The sequence below is a fragment of the Heterodontus francisci genome, chromosome 7, assembly GCF_036365525.1.
Source record: "Heterodontus francisci isolate sHetFra1 chromosome 7, sHetFra1.hap1, whole genome shotgun sequence".
Classification (NCBI taxonomy): domain Eukaryota; kingdom Metazoa; phylum Chordata; class Chondrichthyes; order Heterodontiformes; family Heterodontidae; genus Heterodontus; species Heterodontus francisci.
In genome coordinates this window covers 116,993,946-117,013,887 of record NC_090377.1, presented here as the reverse complement: position 1 = coordinate 117,013,887, position 19,942 = coordinate 116,993,946, and the positions used below count along the sequence as shown (strand labels likewise).

At 43.5% G+C, this 19,942-nt stretch overlaps 1 protein-coding gene across 3 annotated transcripts in view; it reads right to left on the bottom strand.

Moving 5' to 3' along the window:
* Positions 1-355: 355 nt before the first annotated feature.
* agap1 (ArfGAP with GTPase domain, ankyrin repeat and PH domain 1) overlaps positions 356-19,942 on the bottom strand; it is a 727,575-nt gene continuing 707,988 nt past the window's right edge. For all 3 annotated transcript variants that reach the window (XM_068035975.1, XM_068035972.1, XM_068035973.1), the window contains exons 17-18: positions 9,375-9,630; positions 356-3,661 (exon numbers count right to left, since the gene is read on the bottom strand). In XM_068035975.1, the coding sequence (XP_067892076.1) occupies positions 3,440-3,661; positions 9,375-9,630 (478 nt within the window). In that variant the 3' untranslated portion in view covers positions 356-3,439. The remainder of the gene's footprint in view (positions 3,662-9,374; positions 9,631-19,942) is intronic.

Below are 19,942 nucleotides of genomic sequence, written 5' to 3'. Positions count from 1 at the left end.
CAATGAGTCGGGACTTGGAGGGGTGTCAAAGCAATGAGTCGGGACTTGGAGGGGTGTCAAAGCAATGAGTCGGGACTTGGAAGGATGTTACAGCAATGAGTCGGGACTTGGACGGGTGTCAGAGCAATGAGTCGGGACTTGGAGGGGTGTCTGAGCAATGAGTCGGGACTTGGAGGGGTGTCAAAGCAATGTCGGGACTTGGAGGGGTGTCAAAGCAATGTCGGGACTTGGAGGGGTGTCAAAGCAATGTCGGGACTTGGAGGGGTGTCAAAGCAATGTCGGGACTTGGAGGGGTGTCAAAGCAATGTCGGGACTTGGAGGGGTGTCAAAGCAATGTCGGGACTTGGACGGGTGTCAGAGCAATGAGTCGGGACTTGGAGGGGTGTCAAAGCAATGTCGGGACTTGGAGGGGTGTCAAAGCAATGTCGGGACTTGGAGGGGTGTCAAAGCAATGAGTCGGGACTTGGAGGGGTGTCTGAGCAATGTCGGGACTTGGAGGGGTGTCTGAGCAATGTCGGGACTTGGAGGCTGTGTTAAGAGTAAGGAGTCGGGATTTGGAGGCTGTGTTAGAGTAATGAGTCGGGATTTGGAGGCTGTGTTAAGAGTAATGACTCGGGATTTGGAGGCTGTATTAGTGTAATGACTCGGGATTTGGAGGCTGTGTTAAGAGTAATGACTCAGATTTGGAGGCTGTGTTAAGAGAAATGACTCAGGACTAGTGAGATGCTTTGGAATTATGACACAGGACATGAAGGATCGTTAGATCTGTGGCATGGAATCTGAAGGTGTATCTGATCTTTGATGCACAACCTACAACATAAGCATTTTTGTTTAAAAAGAGAATTTACAGGAAAGCAAATTCCCTTGTATGTTTTATTATAGTTACTGTCAAGTCAAATAAAGTTGTAAGCTTTAATACAAAAGTGTCAACTTGGCACAGAGGTGAACTGGATGCTAAATACACAGAGGCGCTGTACTGTTGAAAGCCACACATCCTTGTGAACAGATTACATGTCATGTGTGAATCCTGTGACTTTTCCATACAGAATTGTGCGTGTTTGTGTCTCAAGATTTTCATTTGTAGGATTTGAGGGAAATTATATGAGGCACAAAGGCTCCCGTGCCTGTGGAAATCTGGCAGGGATTTTAATTAGGAATCTCAAATGACAGCAGTCCTCCAGATAACATGTTGTACACTTTAGTCCAACTTGGCCAAGCTGGGTTTGAGCAACAGGTGATTGTAGGATTCAAACCAGTGGTTAGGTTCACTGCCAGAGATCTTTAGACCCACTTCCCTTCTCTCTGAAATCCATGATCAATAGTCTATACCACAATTTTACAGAGCTGTGAGTTGGAACTAACCTATCATGGTCTTCACAAAACTTTCTACCAATCTAGCATGGAGGAGATTGGAAAGACACACATGATATGATAAGCATATTTCTGATTGTACTGATGGTGCCTGCACCTTTGCCACACTTTTCATCAATTAGCAGACAGTGTGGGAATGCAAAATGGCGCAGTGCTAAAAAGCCCAGTGCCACACGCCCCACCATTTCTCTCCTCAATCTTACTTCCCCTCCCCACCTTATGGGTAGGCGAGAGCACAGTGTGCACAAACCAACTTTGTGTTTCAAGATACTCAGACTTGATACCGGACGTTCAAGGTTTGAGGGTTAGGACAACTTGACTCTCAAATCCGCCAGTGGAGTCACATTCTGTCCACTTCTGGACAGAGGAGGAAATCACCTGCGGGTGTCGGGGAGGTGGCAGGAGGGTCAAAGGCTAAAGATGTGGATCAAAAGGAGGCCACTGGGGTGGGTTTATTGAAAGACTGGCCAGGAAACATGGAATTGAAAAACATTTACACAATACACTGAAAACTGCCAAGCCTAAGTATGTCATCATTTAAATCATACAGAAGGGAGCAGTGTAGTGATGTAATGACCTTTTAGAAGGGAGTCTAGATCTGTCAAAGGTAGCCGAATTCTTCTGATTAAACACGGGATGCACAAGAAAGGACTAGAAAAATACATCTTATTTGGACTCAATGCTGGAGTGTAAAAGTGACTGGAGTTTAAGTTATGCATCACTGGCCAATATTACCCTAATAACTCAATTTCCACCCCACCCCACCCCGAGAAAACAAACAGAACGACACACAGCCAGCAACTCACGGACGAGATTGGCCATTTTACTGTAGCCAGAGTAAAGAACGCCAATCAAAGTTTTCAAATAATCCCCTTTCCCTTCCCCGCAAAATAAAAGGCTAAAATCCCTATGGAATGAACAAAATTATGTACAACATATAAATATTATAGTGTCGGAGTTTACATAATATTTACAAACAAGACAGCGAATCGTTTCAGAAAAGGCTCCTTTGGACAAGAGGACCATTCTATCCATTTCTGAAGATGCTGCCAATGACAGCACAGGTCAGAAGGGCAGGGAGCTAGTGACTGAGAAATGAGGCTAAGACTGATAAATTCCCTTTCTATCCTCCAAACGAGCACACTACATAATACCTACAGCCTTTTAATCATACACGGCACACAGTTCTGTTTCCAGCACAGCACCTGACTCTCCAAAATGAGCAATCTCTGCATTCACTAAACAGACTGCATCTGGGAGGGGTGGAGGGGAAGAACCAACCCCATCCCTTTCTTTTGAATAGGAAGAGGACTAAAAATTAAACAGACTCTAAATTATGACAGTGAATTTAGGAAGGAGGGCTCAAAGGACTGGAAAGAACGTGACTGAGATAATGTGCTTCTTGAGAATATTGCAATCACATCCAAGCAGTCATTGAACCGTGCCATGTAACTACCTCCTCAGCTAATATGCTTTTCTCTATTATGACTAATCATGTTCTATTAAACAGTGTAATGCTGGAAGAACTCAACTATACAAGTGTAATGAAGCCAGTATTCTCCCTGGACAGATTAGCCACAACTGATTTGACACATACCATCATAGGAGCTTCAAACCTGACAAACTCTGTGCTCTCGGCTGATTTATGTCAGCAAGGGCCCTCCGCAGAAGAGCTGAATCAACCTGTTTGGTAGAGGTGAAACGTACTGACAGCTAATTGTCAATGTCTGAAAGTTCCAATTTCCCTTGTCCGCTTTCACAGATCTGCTCTGTTGGCCCAGTGTAGTAAAAGCCTGGAGTTTTCACCCCCACCACTAACTCTTCAAGTGGACAATTCTTGATCTTTAAAAATTTTTTTGTTGTTGTTGATGGCACAGGGCCTCGTCTCATTTCTGTAATGAGCTGATCCACGACTGGTCATCTTCTTTTTCCTGTTTCTCTGGCTTTTCATGGTGTTACGTTGCTTCGAGAACTTAATCAGGAGTGGAATGAGGTTTCACAGATACGAGGCTGTAAAGGCAGAGGATCAGTGCTGCTCTCTAGATACAAGAGTCCGATCCTCTCTTCCTCAAATGATAGTCGGCAGTTTGGTGTCCATCCTTCCGCCATTGTTGTTGTTGTTACGGTTGGTGCTCTTGCGGGACAGGTTGGGAGTTGCCACCAAGATGAAGTGCTCGTCGGGGCAGCCATACTGCAACAGGATGTCGCTGCACTCCTGGCTCATTGCTTGTCTGGCGTAGGCTAGTGCAGTGTTCCCGTGAGCATCGCGCGCCATGACATCAACTCCATACTGCAAGGTCAACAACAAAAGTTAGAACATAGCAACAGGAGTAGGCCATTCAGCCCCTTGAGCCTGTTCCGCCATTCAGTTAGACCATGACAGATCTGAATCCAGCTTCACTTACCTGTCTTGGTTCCATATCCATTAATAATACTCTTACTCAACAAAAATCTCAGAGTTGCAATTTCCAGTTTCACCCCCAGCCTCAACAGCTTTTCACTGGACAGAGTTCCAGATTCTCACAAACCTCAGCGTGACCAAGTTCCCCTTGACATCAACCCTGAACGGTCTCGTTCTAATTTTAAGATTATGTCCTAAATTAGATTTAAATGGGGTCCACTACAATTTAGTTGTTAATTAGAAGCTGAAAATCCCACATGTCTATGTTGCTGGGCTGGTACTCCAGTAAACATCAACTCAATATTCTTTTCCAGAAGAGTTTGGAAAGTTAATCAGTGCCTCTGCTAGTTCTTCCCTAGCTTCCCCCATGGAGCTGTCAGGGCCTAGTGATTTGTCTACCTTAAGCTTGAATAAAGTCTTTCATATTATCTCTCTTCCACGAGGCATATAACACCCAACTCTGGTGTTGAGCTTTAAACTCCACCTCCTCTGTGATAACTGAGGCAAAGTAATTTGGATTTTAGTAATTTCCTTGCTTTCTACTACAACCTTATCTTCTTTGTCTTTTAGTCAATCCCGCTCTACCTTGACCATTCTCTTGCCACGAACGTGCTATAGGAAGCTTATTTATTGCCCTTTAATTTTGTTTTATTCTAATTTTCTCTTCTAGAATCATTGAATCAAGCAGCACAAAAGGCCATTCGGCCCACAGTGCCTCTTTGAATGAGCTAACAAATTAGTTCCACTTCCCTGTTCTTACCCCATGACCCTGGAAATGTTCCCTCCTTCAAGTATATATTCAATTCCATTTTCAAAGTTACCACTGAATCTACTTCCACCGCTCTTTCAGGCCGTGCATTCTAGATCATAACAATTGTTATCCTGGCTTTTTAAAAAATCTGCCCTGCAAACACTAAATGCATGTTTTATAAGTATCAAGTTCGATCCAATCTCTTGATTGAACCAATACCCTTCATTATACTCCCTTTTATTCTTGCTGGATTTTAACTTAATTTGTCCTCTTTCCATCTCCTAATTAAATAACTCCTACTAAAGAAAGACTTGCATTTATACAGTGCATTTCACAATCTCGGAATATCCCAAAGCGCTTTACAGCCAAAGAGGTACATCTGAAGTGCAATCACTGTTGTTATGTAAGATTGTATTTGTTTACTTTTTCTTCCATTTAATCTGGGCAATGGCTTTTCTATCTCAATATAATTTGCTGTTTCCAGTCAAGTACCCTTGCTCCTGACTTCTTTTTCCTTTTCTATCCTTACACTGAACTAAATTATATTTTGGTCACTGCTTCCCAAATGTTTAGGTCTCAAACTTGCTCCACCTCATTACCAAAGAACCAGGTCAAATAGTGCTTCTTTCATTGCTGGAATAGCAGCATACTGACTGGGGAAACAGGAATGAACACACTGGAAAAACACTTCTGCTCCCCAAAGCATTTTCTATCACTTCATCTGATGGGAGCTAAGGCCAGGGTACACGATCAATTTACAACCAAAAATCTCAAGATTACATCCAATGTCCTCTACCCAGTGGTTCAAGACCTCTAAAACAGGAGGCAACTGAGACATGTCCATAAGCACGCAGTTATCTCCTGTAAAAAGTTCTGGGATTAAGCAGCAATTTAGTGCAATAGACATCAATTCACAATGGTGAGGCTAAGTATGATTAAACAGGCAGTCCACAAGCTATGGTCCCCATCATCACCGGGAGCGACCTTGTAACTAGGAGGTGGGTTCATACCATTTGCTTGATTTTAATTCTGGCCGCTTCCCACCTGAGTTACAAGAAAGAGTTCGATCTGGCAACTCTGAAGGGATGTATCTCTCACTGTCATCACATGACCTCCCGCCTCCAACCATTCGCCCCAGCACTGGTTGTCAGATTCATCCACACTCTTTTCCCATCTCCTTCCCATGCCAATGAGGAAGCAAAGAGATTCTCCCCTACCTCCAATTCAACAGCCTTATTTCCTGGACATGATAGTCTTCATAAGCCCTGATCGTATTGAATGGCAGAGCAGGTTCAAAGGACAGAATGGCCTATGCCTGCTCTTATTTCTTATAACCAATAGACAAACTAGCTCAATAAAAATGTTTAAAAAACAACTGTTTTAACACCACTACACTTTTTCTCCTAAGTTCCTCCTAGCAGTTTCATGGAGGTTAGGTTTTTAATTCCTAGAGAATCCAGGACAATCCTGGAAAGTTGGGAACCCTATACAGAGTCTGTGTTGATGTGACATCAAAATCACAATTTATTATATAGTAAATAACTTCCCTATCAGGGTGGAACAAACCATCAGTTATTAAGTATAAAATGCTCCGATTTCCTCTTTCCGGCATTGCTATGGAGGAAGTGGCAACACATTGCCAGGCCTCTGCTATTGCCTTACTTGAGGCAGATTGTGCAGCTGGATGCAAACCTGGTTAAGTCACACATCCCAATTATATAGCAAAGGCTGGACACTAGGAAATCACAGGGGTGAGTCCAACTGCTGCAATCCCGCAACATGGTGTACCATGTCAAACCTCTGCGTTTAAAACAATTATATTTCTTCTCGATGCGCTATTTTTCAACTGAATACGCAATTCTTCATAAACAACTGTGTCCCTGATGAGGCTGTGGGTAAATAAACTTCCCCATGATCCCCTCCCATCAACATGTTCTGTACTGTACAAATTAGTCTCAGGCCCAAGTCATGGTCTGGGCTCACAGAAAGTTAGTATGCAGGTACAGCAAACAATTCAGAAGGCAAATGTCATGTTGGCCTTTATTGCAAGGGGATTGGAGTACAAGAATGAGGAAGTCTTGCTATGATTGTATAGAGCTTTGGTGAGACCAGACCTGGAGTACTCTGTGCCGCTTTCATCTCCATATCTAAGGATATACTTTCATTGGAGTTGGTATAGCAAAGGTTCACTAGATTGGTTCCTGGGATGAGAGGGTTGTCCTATGATGAAAAGCTGAATAAATTGGGCCTATACTCTCTGGAGTTTGGAAGAATGAGAGGCGATCTCATTGAAACATCCAAAATTTTGAAGGGGCTTGACAGTAGATACAGTGCCACACAACAGACTTGTGAGCAAAGTTATAGCTCATGGAATAAAAGAGACAGTAGCAACATGGATACGAAATTGGCTGTGTGACAGAAAACAGACAGTAGTGATTCATTCTTGTTTATCAGGCTGGAAGAAGATTTGTAGTGGCGTTCCCCAGGTGCCAGTGTTGGGACCCTTGCTCTTCCTGATATATATTAATGACTTAGACCTTGGTGTACAGGGCACAATTTCAAAATTTGCATACACGAAATGAAACTTGAAAGCATTGTGAACTGTGAGGAGGATAGTGTAGAACTTCAAAAGGACATAGACAAGTTGGTGGAATGGGCGGACAGGTGGCAGATGAAGTTCAATGCGGAGAAATGTGAAGTGATTCATTTTGGTAGGAAAACATGGAGAGACAATATAGAATAAAGGGTACAATTCTAAAGGGGGTGCAGGAGCAGAGGGACCTGGGTGCATATGTGCATAAGTCATTGAAGGTGGCAGGACAAGTTGAGATAATTGTTAATAAAGCATACAGCATCCTAGGCTTTATTAATAGGAGCATAGAGTACCAGATCAAGAAGGTGATGTTGAACTTGTATAAGACACTAGTTCGGCCTCAGATGGAGCACTGCATCCAGTTCTGGGTGCCATACTTTAGGAAAGATGTGAAAGCATTGGAGAGAGTGCAGAAAAAATTCACAAGAATGGTTCCAGGAACAAGGAACTTCAGTTATGAAGACTGATTGAGAAGTTGGGACGTTTTCCTTGAAGAGAAGACTGAGAGGAGGTATTTAAAATCATGAGGGGTCTGGACAGAGTAGATAAGGAGAAACTGTTCCCACTCGTGAAAGGTTCAAGAATGAGAGGGCACAGATTTGAAGTAACTGGCAAAAGAAGCAAAAGCAATATGAAGAAAAACCTTTTCATGCAGCAAGTTAAGGTCTGGAATGCACTGCCTGAGAGTGTGGTGGGAGCAAGTTCAACTGAAGCATTCAAAAGGGAATTAGACTGTTATATGAAAAGGAAGAATGTGCAGGATTACGGGGAAAAGGCAGGGGAATGGCATTAGGTGAATTACTCATTTGGAGAGATGGTGCAGACATGATGGGCCAACTGTCCTCCTTCTGTGCTGTAGCAATTCTGTGACAGGGCAGACACTGAGAGGTTGTTTCCACTGGCTGGGGAATCTAGAACACATGGGCACAGCCTCAGGATAAGGTGTTGATCATTTAGGACTGAGATGAGGAGAAGTTTCTTCACTCAGAGGATTGTGCATCTTTGGAATACACTACCCCAGAGGGTTGTGGATGCCTCACTGTTGAGTATATTTACAGCTGAGATAGACAGATTTTTGATCTCTCGGGGAATCAAGGGATATAGGGATCAGGCAGAAGATCAGCTATGATTGTTCTGAATGGCGGAGCAGGCTCGAGGGGCTGTATGGTCTACTCTCGTTCCTACTCCTTATGTTCTCACTCCGTTGGCTTCAGTCTATGAGAGCACGAAAACTGGTGTCAGTAAAATTCCCAGTCCTTGATGATCAAATCCCTTCACGGTCTCGTGTCCCTCCTATCTCTGTAACCTCCTCCAGCCCTACAACCCTCAGAGATCTCTGCACTCCTCCAACTCTGGTCACTTGTGCACCCCAAATTTCCCTCAGCCATCTAGCCCCTAAACTCTGGAATTCCCTCCTAAATCTTTCCGCCTCTCCTCTTTTATGATGCTTCTTAAATCCTGCCAAGCTTCCGGTTCCCTGTCCGATTATCTCCTTATATATCTCGGTGTCAAATTTTGTTTCTTCATGGATCCTGTAAAGCACCTTGAATGTTTTGCTAAGTTAAAGGTGCTATATAAATGCAAGCTGTAGTTAGGGAGGGGAAACATTAGCCAGGTTTCAGCTTATTATTATCCGGTGGCTCCACTGCCGGATGGAAGCTGGGTGTCAGGTGAAGACAGGAGTGGGCTTGGTGTGATGCCTCCAGCAATTCCATTGCCTGCCAATGATGACTCGACCAAGGTTAGGGGGGTGGGGGGGGGGGAAGGTGGTGGGGGTTGCCAGACCAGTGGAACTGGAACCCTACTGGGATCAACACAAAAAAGAGGGCAGAAAAATGGAAGGAAAGCATGCAATGTTTCCAAAGGTGTCAGCCATGGCTCAGTGGGTAGCACCTTGCCCATGAGTCAGAAGGTCAGAGTTCACGTCAGACTCCAGTCCAGTACTGATTGAGTACTGCAATGTTGGGGGTCTTAGATAAGATGTTAAAACCCATCTGCCCTCTCAGGTGACATTATTATTCAAAATAAGAGTAGGGGAAGTTCTCCCTGATGTCCTGGCCAATATTTATCCCCCAATCAACATCACCAGAACAGATTATCTGTTCTGCATCTCATTGCGGTCTGTGGCACCTTGCTGTGCACCCTACACTTGAAAAGTACTTCACTGGCTGTAAAGCGCTTTGGATCCCCTGTGGTTGTGAAATATGCTACAGAAATGGAAGTCTGCCTTTCCTTTTGAAGTTGTCACGTACACCTACCCATATTAAAAGCTGGGTGAGGACAACGTTCCCCTTCCTACAGGCCAAGTGCAGGGATGTGCGTCCATCTCCATCTCCGTAAGTCTCATTTACTTCGTCCTTGGAGCCGTGGGCCAGGAGCTGGATGACAGCCCTCAAGTTCTCCTCAACTGTAGCACGTAGCAGTTGTTGTCCCAGGGGGATGTCCAAGCATGGCGGCGGGGCCAGGAACAGTTTCTGTTCATACTTAGCACGGATCCAACGCTCCTTTTCTTCCCTGTGAGGTACAGAAGAAAACAAAACAGCAAGCTTTAAAAGTTTTGCCCAGTACATTGACACCATCTAAATTATCCTGCATGTTTTTTTACACATTGTAAATCCACCAATGGCACATCGTGTCTGCAGTACGCACGACATACAGGATGCACAGCAGCAATGCGCCAAGGCTTTTACGGGAGCATGTCCTAAATCCTTGATTTCCACCACCTAGAAGGACAAGGGCAGCAGGTATATGGGGACACCACCAGCTGCAAGTTCTCCTCCAAGTCACACACCATCCCGACTTGAACACAGATCACCGTTTCTTCATCATCATAGGGTCAAAAAACTGGAACTCCCTCCCCAACAGCAGTGTGGCGTCACCTTCACCACACGGATTGCAGTGGTACAAGAAGGTGACCCAACTCCACCTCCTCAAGGGCAATTCAGGAAGGGCAATGAATGCTTGCAAAGGATTTAGTCAAGGTTAATATCGAATGCCCTTGTCTAAATCCTTTGCAAGCATTTCTTCACTTTAAAAAAAATGTATTCATTCTTGGGATGTGGGCATGAATGTCTTTGAATTCAACAAGTAATTCTTTTCTATATTCATTTATTTGGCTTCTCTATGATTCCAACTTGCTTTTCTAATTGGCTTGGGCTAACCAACCGCAAGGTGCCACAGACACACTTGTGTGACAAACCCTTGACAGAAAGAGTTTCATGCCTGTGTTTACAGATGACGTGAAACTTGGAAACGTAGTAAACAGTGAGGAGAATAGGATCAGACTTCAGGAGGGCATAAATTGGTGAAACGGGCAGACGCATGGTAAATTAAATTTAACGCAGAGGATTGTGAAGTGATTCATTTGGTAGGAAGAATGAGGAGAGGCAATGTTAACTAAATGGTACAATTTTAAAGAGAGTGCAGGAACAGAGAGACCTGAGGTATATGTGCACAAGTCTTTGAAGCTGGCAGGACACGTTGGGAAGGCTGTTAAAAAGGCATTTAGGATACTTGACTTTATAAATAGAGGCATAGAGTATGTAAGCACAGGAGTTATGCTAACCCTTTATAAAAACTGGTTAGGACCCAAGCTGGAGTATTGTGACTAATTCTGGGCACCGCACTTTAGGAAGGATGTCAAGGCCTCAGAAAGGGTGCAGACGAGATTTGCTAGAATGGTACCAGGGATGAAGCACTTCATTTACATGGAGAGACTGGAAAAACTGGAGTTATTTTCCTTACAGCAGAGAAGGTTAAGGGGAGATTTGTTCAAAAGCTTGAAGCATTTTGATAGAGTAACTAAGGAGAAACAGTTTTCGGTGGCAAGATGGGTCGGTCACCAGAGCACCCAGATTTAAGGTGTTTGGAAAAACTAGAGAAAATTTCTTTATGCGACAAGTTATGATGATCTGGAATGCACTGCCTGAAAGGGTGGTGAAGATGCACTAATAATTTTCAAAAGGGAATTGGACAAATAATTGAAGGGGAAATATTTGCAGGGCTATGGGGAAAGAGTGGGGGCTGGGACTAATTGGATAGCTCTTCCAAAGAGCGGTAACAGGCACGATGGGCCAAATGGCCTCCTTCTGTGCTGTATTCTTCAATGCACAGCCCTCCCTCTTTCACCAAATGATCAATTTTGATCTCAACTCTTTGGTCAGCAGAAGTGTTTCCAGTGGGGGGAACCGGACTCAAAAGCAACATAAGGCATTGCACTTTGAGACATCCTGAAGTCCAGTGACTTGACAGCAGAGGCTTGGAGATTCAGTGTTCTCTTTGTGCCTGGGGGGATGTTAACAGGAGATTGAAAATTAAAGAGGATGTTCCAATTTTTCTTATAGAATCCAGGAAGGTTTGCTTTGGGTATGGAAGGGATGGAAACTGACTTTGCAGTGACCTTAACAGCCATTTGTTCTGGAGTGGAAAGGTAAAACAGGATTTGTACTGTGAGCATCCAAAGGACTGTTTACACTCTTATCTGTAATCCAGTGTTGTGTTCACTTGAATCTGAATTAAAATGCGAATGTAAATAGATTAACTAGATTAGTTGTGCATCATTTCCTGGTGGATTGGAATGATACTTCAGTGACCTCGGGTTCACCTGGAGCCCTCAAACAGCCCCAGTTTTACAGCTCCTTTAGCACTTTCCGACCCAACCGGAGTCCCTTGCAATAAAAGCAGGAACATATAATGTTTCTGTTTTTGGCATGGTGTGAAACTGACATCCTGGTGTTTACCTCTCATGTTTACATTGCAATTAGATAATTACAAAGAATTTACAGTGCAGAAACAGGCCATTCAGCCCAACTGGTCTGCAGCGTTTATGTTCCTCATCAGCCACCACCCAGCCTACTTTGTCTCATCCAAAACCATACCCTTCCATTCCTTTCTCCTTCAAGTACCTATTTAGCTTTCCCTTAAATGCATTTATGCCGATCTCCTCAACTACTCTGTGTGGTTGCACGTTCCACATTTTCACCACCCTCTAAGTAAAGACGTTTCTCTTGAATTCTCTATTAGATTTATTGGTTAGTATCTGTTATTAGAATCTCTAATTTTGGATTCCCCACAAGATCTCTATGTGTATCCTTCATAATTTGAACCTCTTCATAATATTATAGACCTCTATTATGTAAGTACTCAGTCATCTCTTTTCTAGAGGAAAGCCTTTTCAGTCTTTTCCCAATAGTGACAATGACCAGACAAGCTGTTTTAGTGATGTTGTTTGAGGCATAAATATTGGCCAGGACACTGGGGAGAACTTTGCTGATCTTCTTCAAAAGAGTGCCATGGGATCTTTCATATTCACCTATGAGGACAGACAGAGCCTTGGTCTAAAATCTCATTTGAAAGACTGCACTTCTGACAGTGCAGCACACCCTCTGTGCTGCACTGGGAGTATCTGAGACTCAAATCCACAACAATCTAAGGTGAGAATGCTACCAACAAAGCCACGGCTGACACATAATTTCCTACCGTGAATACACTTCATTGCTGTAAAAGAGATTTGGAATGCCCTGATATCATGAAAGATGCTATATAAATGTAAGTCCTTTTCCCTTACGTTGTTAAAATAGACTCACTTAACTCAATGACACAATCACAGATTTAAAATCTTTTGCATCTGCCACTCCTCTGTTTGGATAAAGGGAATGGTGTTTCCCAATGTAAATCGGGAGAGCCAGTGACACAAACTTCAGAAACCTCAAATGCAAAGGGCCCTATAGTATTAGCAATGTACCAATACCCTGCATGGCCAGAATACAGTGATGCTCTTATTCTTACTAGTTCAGATTTTCAGAGAGAGACTGAGTGTCAGTCAGTCACTGGACAGAGTGTCCATCAGATAGTATGCAGAACGCCGGTCAGTTAGCTCAGAGTGAGTATTGGTCAGAGAGTGAGTGTCAGTCAGTCAGTTATTACAGAATGAGAGTCGGTCAGTCAGTCAGTACAGAGTGAGTGTCGGTCAGTCTGTCAGTGCAGAGTGAGTGTTGGTCAGTCGGTACACAGAGTGAGTGTCGGTCAGTCGGTACACAGAGTGAGGGTCGGTCAGTCGGTACACAGAGTGAGGGTCGGTCAGTCGGTACACAGAGTGAGGGTCGGTCAGTCGGTACACAGAGTGAGGGTCGGTCAGTCGGTACACAGAGTGAGGGTCGGTCAGTCGATACAGAGAGTGACTGTTAGTCGGTACACAGAGTGAGTGTCAGTCAGTCGGTACACAGAGTGAGTGACGGTCAGTCGATACAGAGAGTGACTGTTAATTGGTACAGAGAGTGAGTGTCGGTCAGTCAGTACACAGAGTGTGTGTCGGTCAGTCGGTACACAGAGCGAGTGTCGGTCAGTCGGTACCCAGAGCGAGTGTCGGTCAGTCGGTACACAGAGCGAGTGTCGGTCAGTCGGTACACAGAGCGAGTGTCGGTCAGTCGGTACACAGAGCGAGTGTCGGTCAGTCGGTACACAGAGCGAGTGTCGGTCAGTCGGTACACAGAGCGAGTGTCGGTCAGTCGGTACACAGAGCGAGTGTCGGTCAGTCGGTACACAGAGCGAGTGTCGGTCAGTCGGTACACAGAGCGAGTGTCGGTCAGTCGGTACACAGAGCGAGTGTCGGTCAGTCGGTACACAGAGTGAGTGTCGGTCAGTCGGTACACAGAGTGAGTGTCGGTCAGTCGGTACACAAAGAGTTTACACTGAAGAAAGCAATCGAAATATGGCTGGCAGTAGATTGTCCATCAGAAGAATGGAAGGTGGCAGGGAGAAATCCAAAGAATGGAGAGCAAGCCAAACACATCTTTTTGGTTTTTTCTTGCCACCTTCCAGGCTTTAGATGGACAATCTGTGCATGGTCACAGACATGGCATATATGCTGAAGAATTTTGGTTATCAATGCAGCCCTTAGAAATGGAATTAGGAGGGAGAAATTTGAGGCTAGCTGCACACACTTTTCCTGCAGACTGATTCAACACCTCAGAATACCCACCCAAAACTTCCCCAACATCTTAATCTGGCCTAGTCGTAATAAGTAATTACTATAATAATGCGTAGCTGAGAAAAACCATTGCTGGAACATAACTTACAGAAATAAAACTTAATATAGAAATATAAAAATGCTGGAAATACTCAGGAAGGCAGGCAGCAGGAAATAAAACACAGTTGGCTGAAAAGAAAATGATCAATTGTGCATGTACTTATGTAAAAGTTAACTATGAAAACTCCAGATTCTTTGCTATGTTCAGCTGGAAAAAAATAAAATGTTAAGCATTAATTTCCAACAAGGTTATGGGTCAGCACGTATTTGATTCTTTTGATTGACGGCAATTGGATCCAAAGTGTTCGCTTGTAGAAATACAGTCAATCTGGCACCAAGGAGAGTGGGTCGCTGGGCTAAATAAACGTCAACTGTTGATGTCTTATCAAACTCCTATTGTGATCTGTCACTAAAGGCTGTTGATTCATGGTCTGGTGTTCAATCCACCTGGCTGATTAAGTTGCTGTTATCCAAATATTACACACAGCCCTGATTACCCTACTAAAATAGGCAGAGGTTTTCCTTCGAAAATAAAAAAAAACCTAAAATGCAACATACACTGAAGCTTCCCTCAAGAAGCTTTCTCAATGGCCCAGTGAGTAAATACCTGGTGTGGTATAGAGTGAGGATCAAAAGCTAGGAATAGTCCAGGTTCGATTACATAGAGTCCAGAGCATGTAAATAGGCCATTCGGCCCAACTAGTCTATGCTGGAGTTTATGTTCCACACGAGCCTCCTCCCACCCCTTCAGTTTATGCTTCTATTCCTTTCTTCCTCATGTGCTTATCTAGTTTCCCCTTAAATCCATCTATGCTATTCATCTCAACCACTCCTTCCGTTAAGTTCCACACTCTTACCGCTGTTTAGGTAAAGAAGTTCCTTTATGAGATGAACATAAAGAGTAGCTCTTCTGCCCTCTGTTTGTATCGCTCAAGTGTTATCTAAAGTTTCTGTACCTGGCTGATTGACAGATAGAGGGGTTTTGGGCATGCAGAGTATCATGGATAGCATGAGTTACTGCAGTTCTCCATTTTAACAAGACAATCAATAACTGGCAGCCAGAAACCTCTGATACCATGAAGCAGCTGATTGTCCCAGATATGAACTGCTGAACAACGGAGGTGGACAGTGAAGGAGAGCATGTGAGGGCCATTGTGGCATGACCTATCAGACACCATGCCCTGGCACAGGATAGTGAGTAGGGGACTTGTTCGTTTGATCATCATCCTCCAGTGGCCTTCACCTCGAATCATAAAAGGATACAACACAGAAGGTGACCATTTGGCCCATCGTGCCTGTGCCAGCTCTTTGAAAGAACTATCCAATTAGTCCCCACTCCCCCGCTCCTTCTCCCTAGCCCTGCAAAATGTTTCTTTTCAAGTATTTATTCAATTTTCTTTTGATAGCTATGATCGAATTCACTTCCACCACCTTTTCAGGCAGTGCATTCCAGAGCTGCCCCATGGGATTGGAGGATTCCAGCTGCTGACTAATGGTTGTCATTTTAAAATGGAGAATAATGGTAGCCCACACTACCCTAGCTGCCAGAAACCACTCTAACTGTGAGAGTCAGCCAGAGCTGGAACGGTTATTCTTGTTGACGCAATGCAAGCAACACAAACTGGCGGCGAACAAGCCTTCTGAAAAAATGGTTTGCAACGATGAACTTTTAGCTTTTTCCCTTGTAATGCAACGGATGGAACATCGGTTATAGCGGCAGCTTATGACATGACACGTTCATGTCCCACTGTAACTACTTCTTTTCATACATAGAATTATATGGAATTTACAGCACAGACACAGGTCATTCAGCCCAACTGGTTTGTCTATGCCAGCGTTTATGCTCCACACAAGCCTCCTGCCACCTGTTACGACCTGTGTCTAGGGGTCTTTTACTGTTATTTCACCTGGTCTTATAGTAACAGGGTTTATGTTTCAAACACACTGTGCTTTGAGCTCCCCTTTGGTGAATCCTTGATCACCACTTTCCAATTATAAGGTAAAGAAGTGAGCATAAACAAGCTTTCTTAGGTTTAAAGAAGAACAGTGAAATTTTATTAAAACTTAAAACTCTAACTTGGTTAACGCCAACGGATACACGTCGCGCCCCACACTGGCATGCATATGCAATATGCACATGCAAATAGGGACAGAAAAGAGAAGAAAAATTAAATGGATAGGTTTGAGGCAATCTCTGAGGAGGGGTTTTTACTGTGCTTCGAATTCGCTGTAGTCCTTGATTGTTGGCAGTCTTGCTTTTCGTTGGGGCCCAGTATTCTTCTTAAACCTTGTTCACTGCAGGAAACTTTTCTCTCTTGGGGTTCATAGGTCTTCAATGGTTTCCAAAGCTGGTGAGACCGAGATGAGAGCAGACAGGAGAGAGGTGTTCTCAGTCCAGGAGCTAACAGCTTTCTGAGTTCAAATTCTCTGCGGCAAGTTCAAATTCTGCAACAGCCAGTTAGTCATGTGACTTAACTGCTATGACCACTTCTTCTGTGTGCAGGGGAAGCAAGGACTGGTTCCTTTGTTCCAACACTATCTGCTAGTATGCAAAAAAAGTCTTTCTGGCGAGGGGCCTGGTAATTCCTTGCAATAGGCCCTCTTTTGTTCCCAGCACTAATTTTAACTTTTAATGTTCATGTGGCAAAATAATGTGTACCTCATTCTTGGCAGGTGGGGACTTGCATGACACACCTTACTTCATCTAACCCTATCAGCATATCCTTCCATTCCTTTCTCCCTCATGTACTTCCCTAGCTTCCCCTTAAATGCATCTATACTATTCACTTCAACTACTCCGTGTGGTAGCGAGTTCCACATTCTAACCACTCTGAGTAAAATAAATTCTCCTTAATTAACTTTGTTTAATTCATTCACAGGATGTGGGCATCGTTGGCAAGGTCAATCCTAATTGCCCATGAGAAAGTGGTGGTGAGCCACCCTATTGAAGACAACGGAGTGGCTTGCTAGGCCATTTTAGAGGGCAATTAAAAGTGAACCACACTGCTGTGCGTCTGCTTTCATTTACAGGCCAGACTAGGTCAGGTTGGCAGATTTCCTTCCCTAAAGGACATTAGTGAATTAGATGGGCTTTTATGACAATCCTGTAATTGCATGGTCATCACTACTGATATTAGCTCCAGATTTAGTACTTCATTGGCTGCAAGCGCTTTGCGACGTTTGGTGGTCGTGTTTCTTTCTTTCTTTAATTAACTGAATTTAAATCGTGCCCCAGCCATGGCTCAGTTGGTAACACTCTTGTGTTTGAGTCAGAAGATTGTGGGTTTATATCCCACTCCAGAGACTTGAGCACAAAAATCAAGGCTGACACTCCAGTGCAGTACCAAGGGAGTGCTGCACTGTCGCAGGTGCTGTTTTTCAGATGAGACGTTAAACTGAGGACCTGTCCGCCCTTTCAGGTGGCATAAAAGATCCCATGGCACTATTTTGAAGACGAGCAGGGGAGTTATCCCTGGTGTCCTGGCCAATATTGATCCCTCAATCAATATCACAAAAACAGATGATCTGGTCATTACGACTTTGCTGTTTGTGGGAGCTTGCTGTGCACAAATTGGCTGCTGCATTTCCTACATTACAACAGTGACTACGCTTCAAAGCATGGCTGTAAAGCACTATAGGACATTGATGTACATTCGTGAAAGGTGCTATATAAATGCAAGTCTTTCTTTTTGAATTCCCCAGTTGCCATGGTGGGATTTGAACTCAAGTCTACAGATCATTAGTCCTGGCTTCTGGATTACTACTCTAGTAACTTAACCACTACGCAACTGCACCCTAAATACTGCACTTATTGGATTTATTAGTGACTATTTTATATTTATGTCCTCTAGTATTAGATTCTTCCATTTGTGGAAACATTTTCTCTCTGCCTAGTCTATCAAACTTGTTTATAATTTTAATGACTGCTATCAGGTTACCTCTCAGCCTTTTTTTTTTGGGAAAAGGTGCCCCAGGCTGTCATACGTCATATGAGAGGTCACTGGGTTTCAATTTTCATAGAAAAACACACTGGCCAAGAATTTCCACTTTGGACGTGTTTGGCAAATCAGCTGCAAACTGCCCCCAAATTGCATTAATTAGTTTTGCAAAGTGAATTTTTTTCTCAAATATCCACTCAAACGCATTTGCATGTCGACAATCATGAACCAGCACAACTGGGCAGCGTTTTAAAGTGTAAGTTGAACGTTTTTTGTACAAAAATACTCCGTGGCATATTTAGAAGTGGGAACTTGGTGCAGTTTGATTAATGCAGCTGAAAATGGGTTTATCACCAAAAAAAAAAGCATGTTTAGTCAGAGTGTCCAGCCCACCACCTGTGAGTGACCAAAAATTTAAGTAACTGAAAATGACTTTATAACAAAGTATACAGAACCATTTACCAGTTATATTGATGTAGTTGTTTATTGGAAAATTAAAAAAAAATTATAAGCTTTTAAAAGTGCCTATTAGTGCCGTTCCATCTAAAAAAAAAATGAACTTAATTTTAAGAGCCTCAAAGGGCCACCAACGGGTGTAATTATTGGAAATTTGCCATGGTGATTAATTCGATCTGGGGGTGTGGCTAGTTTTGTGGGCAGGGTTGGCTTCCAGCATGATTTTTTAAAACTAACACACAAGATTGCAGTGACTTGATTTGCACTTGGCATAACGTGCACTTGAAATTCCTCGATCATTTGCACTGGTGTGGACAATTTTGGGCAGATTGTGCTGGAAATAACCTAGCGTAACCTAGAAAAAAAAATCTGGGCCACTGAATTGCAGAGCGCCATCCTAAAAATAAAAGTCCTGAAATGCATTTTTGTCGATAGGATATTAAATTATCCAGTTGGTACATCCGTACATAATCTCTCTCAACCACAGGACGGTCTCTAATTGTTTTACTGCCAGTGAAGTATTCTTGAAGTGCAGTCACTGTTGTAATGTAGGAAATGCAGCAGCCAATTTGCACACAGCAAACTCTTACAAACAGCAAGTGTGATAATGTGTTTTAGTGACGTTGGTTGAAGGATAAATATTGACCTGGACACCGGGAGAACTCCCCTGCTCTTCTTTAAAATAGTGCTATGGGATCTTTAAGCCCATTTAAGAGGGCAGAAGTGGCCTCTGTTTAACATCTCATCAGAAAGATAGTATCTGCGACAATGCAGTACTGCATTGGAATATCAGTCAAGATTTTGTGCTTAAATCTCTGGAGCGGGACTTGAATCCACAACCTTCTTGCTCAGAAGCAGCAGTGCTATCCACTGAACCACAGCTAATACCTTCAAAACTATTGCCTTGAAGGACACGTGCTCAATTCCAAGTTTGTGCTGAGTTAGCAATAATGGTTGGGGCAGTGATACCTACTGCAGGCATGTTGTGTGAGAGGTCAGGATCAGGTTCCCTGTAATGCCCCACTCCTGACCGTTGAATAGCCTATGGCATTCAGTGTCTAAGCACGCACATGAGGAATGGCCACTTGGGTAAGGTACTGGAGGTCTGTCAATGCTATGGAACTACAGTTTCAGAAACGGAAGAGAAATAATTTTTGGATAGGGCTGGGATTAATCTCCTAGAGCAGGGAAGATTCGGGTGAGATTTAACAGAGGTCTTCAAAATCATGAGGGGTTTTGATAGAAAAAATGGGAGAAACTGTTTCCACAGGCAGGAGGTTCAGTAACTAGGGGACACAATTTAATGTAATTGGGAAAAGAAACAGAGGTGACACAAGGAGATTTTTTATGCAGTGAGTTATTATGAACTGGAACGTAATATCTGAAAGGGATGGAAGCAGATTCA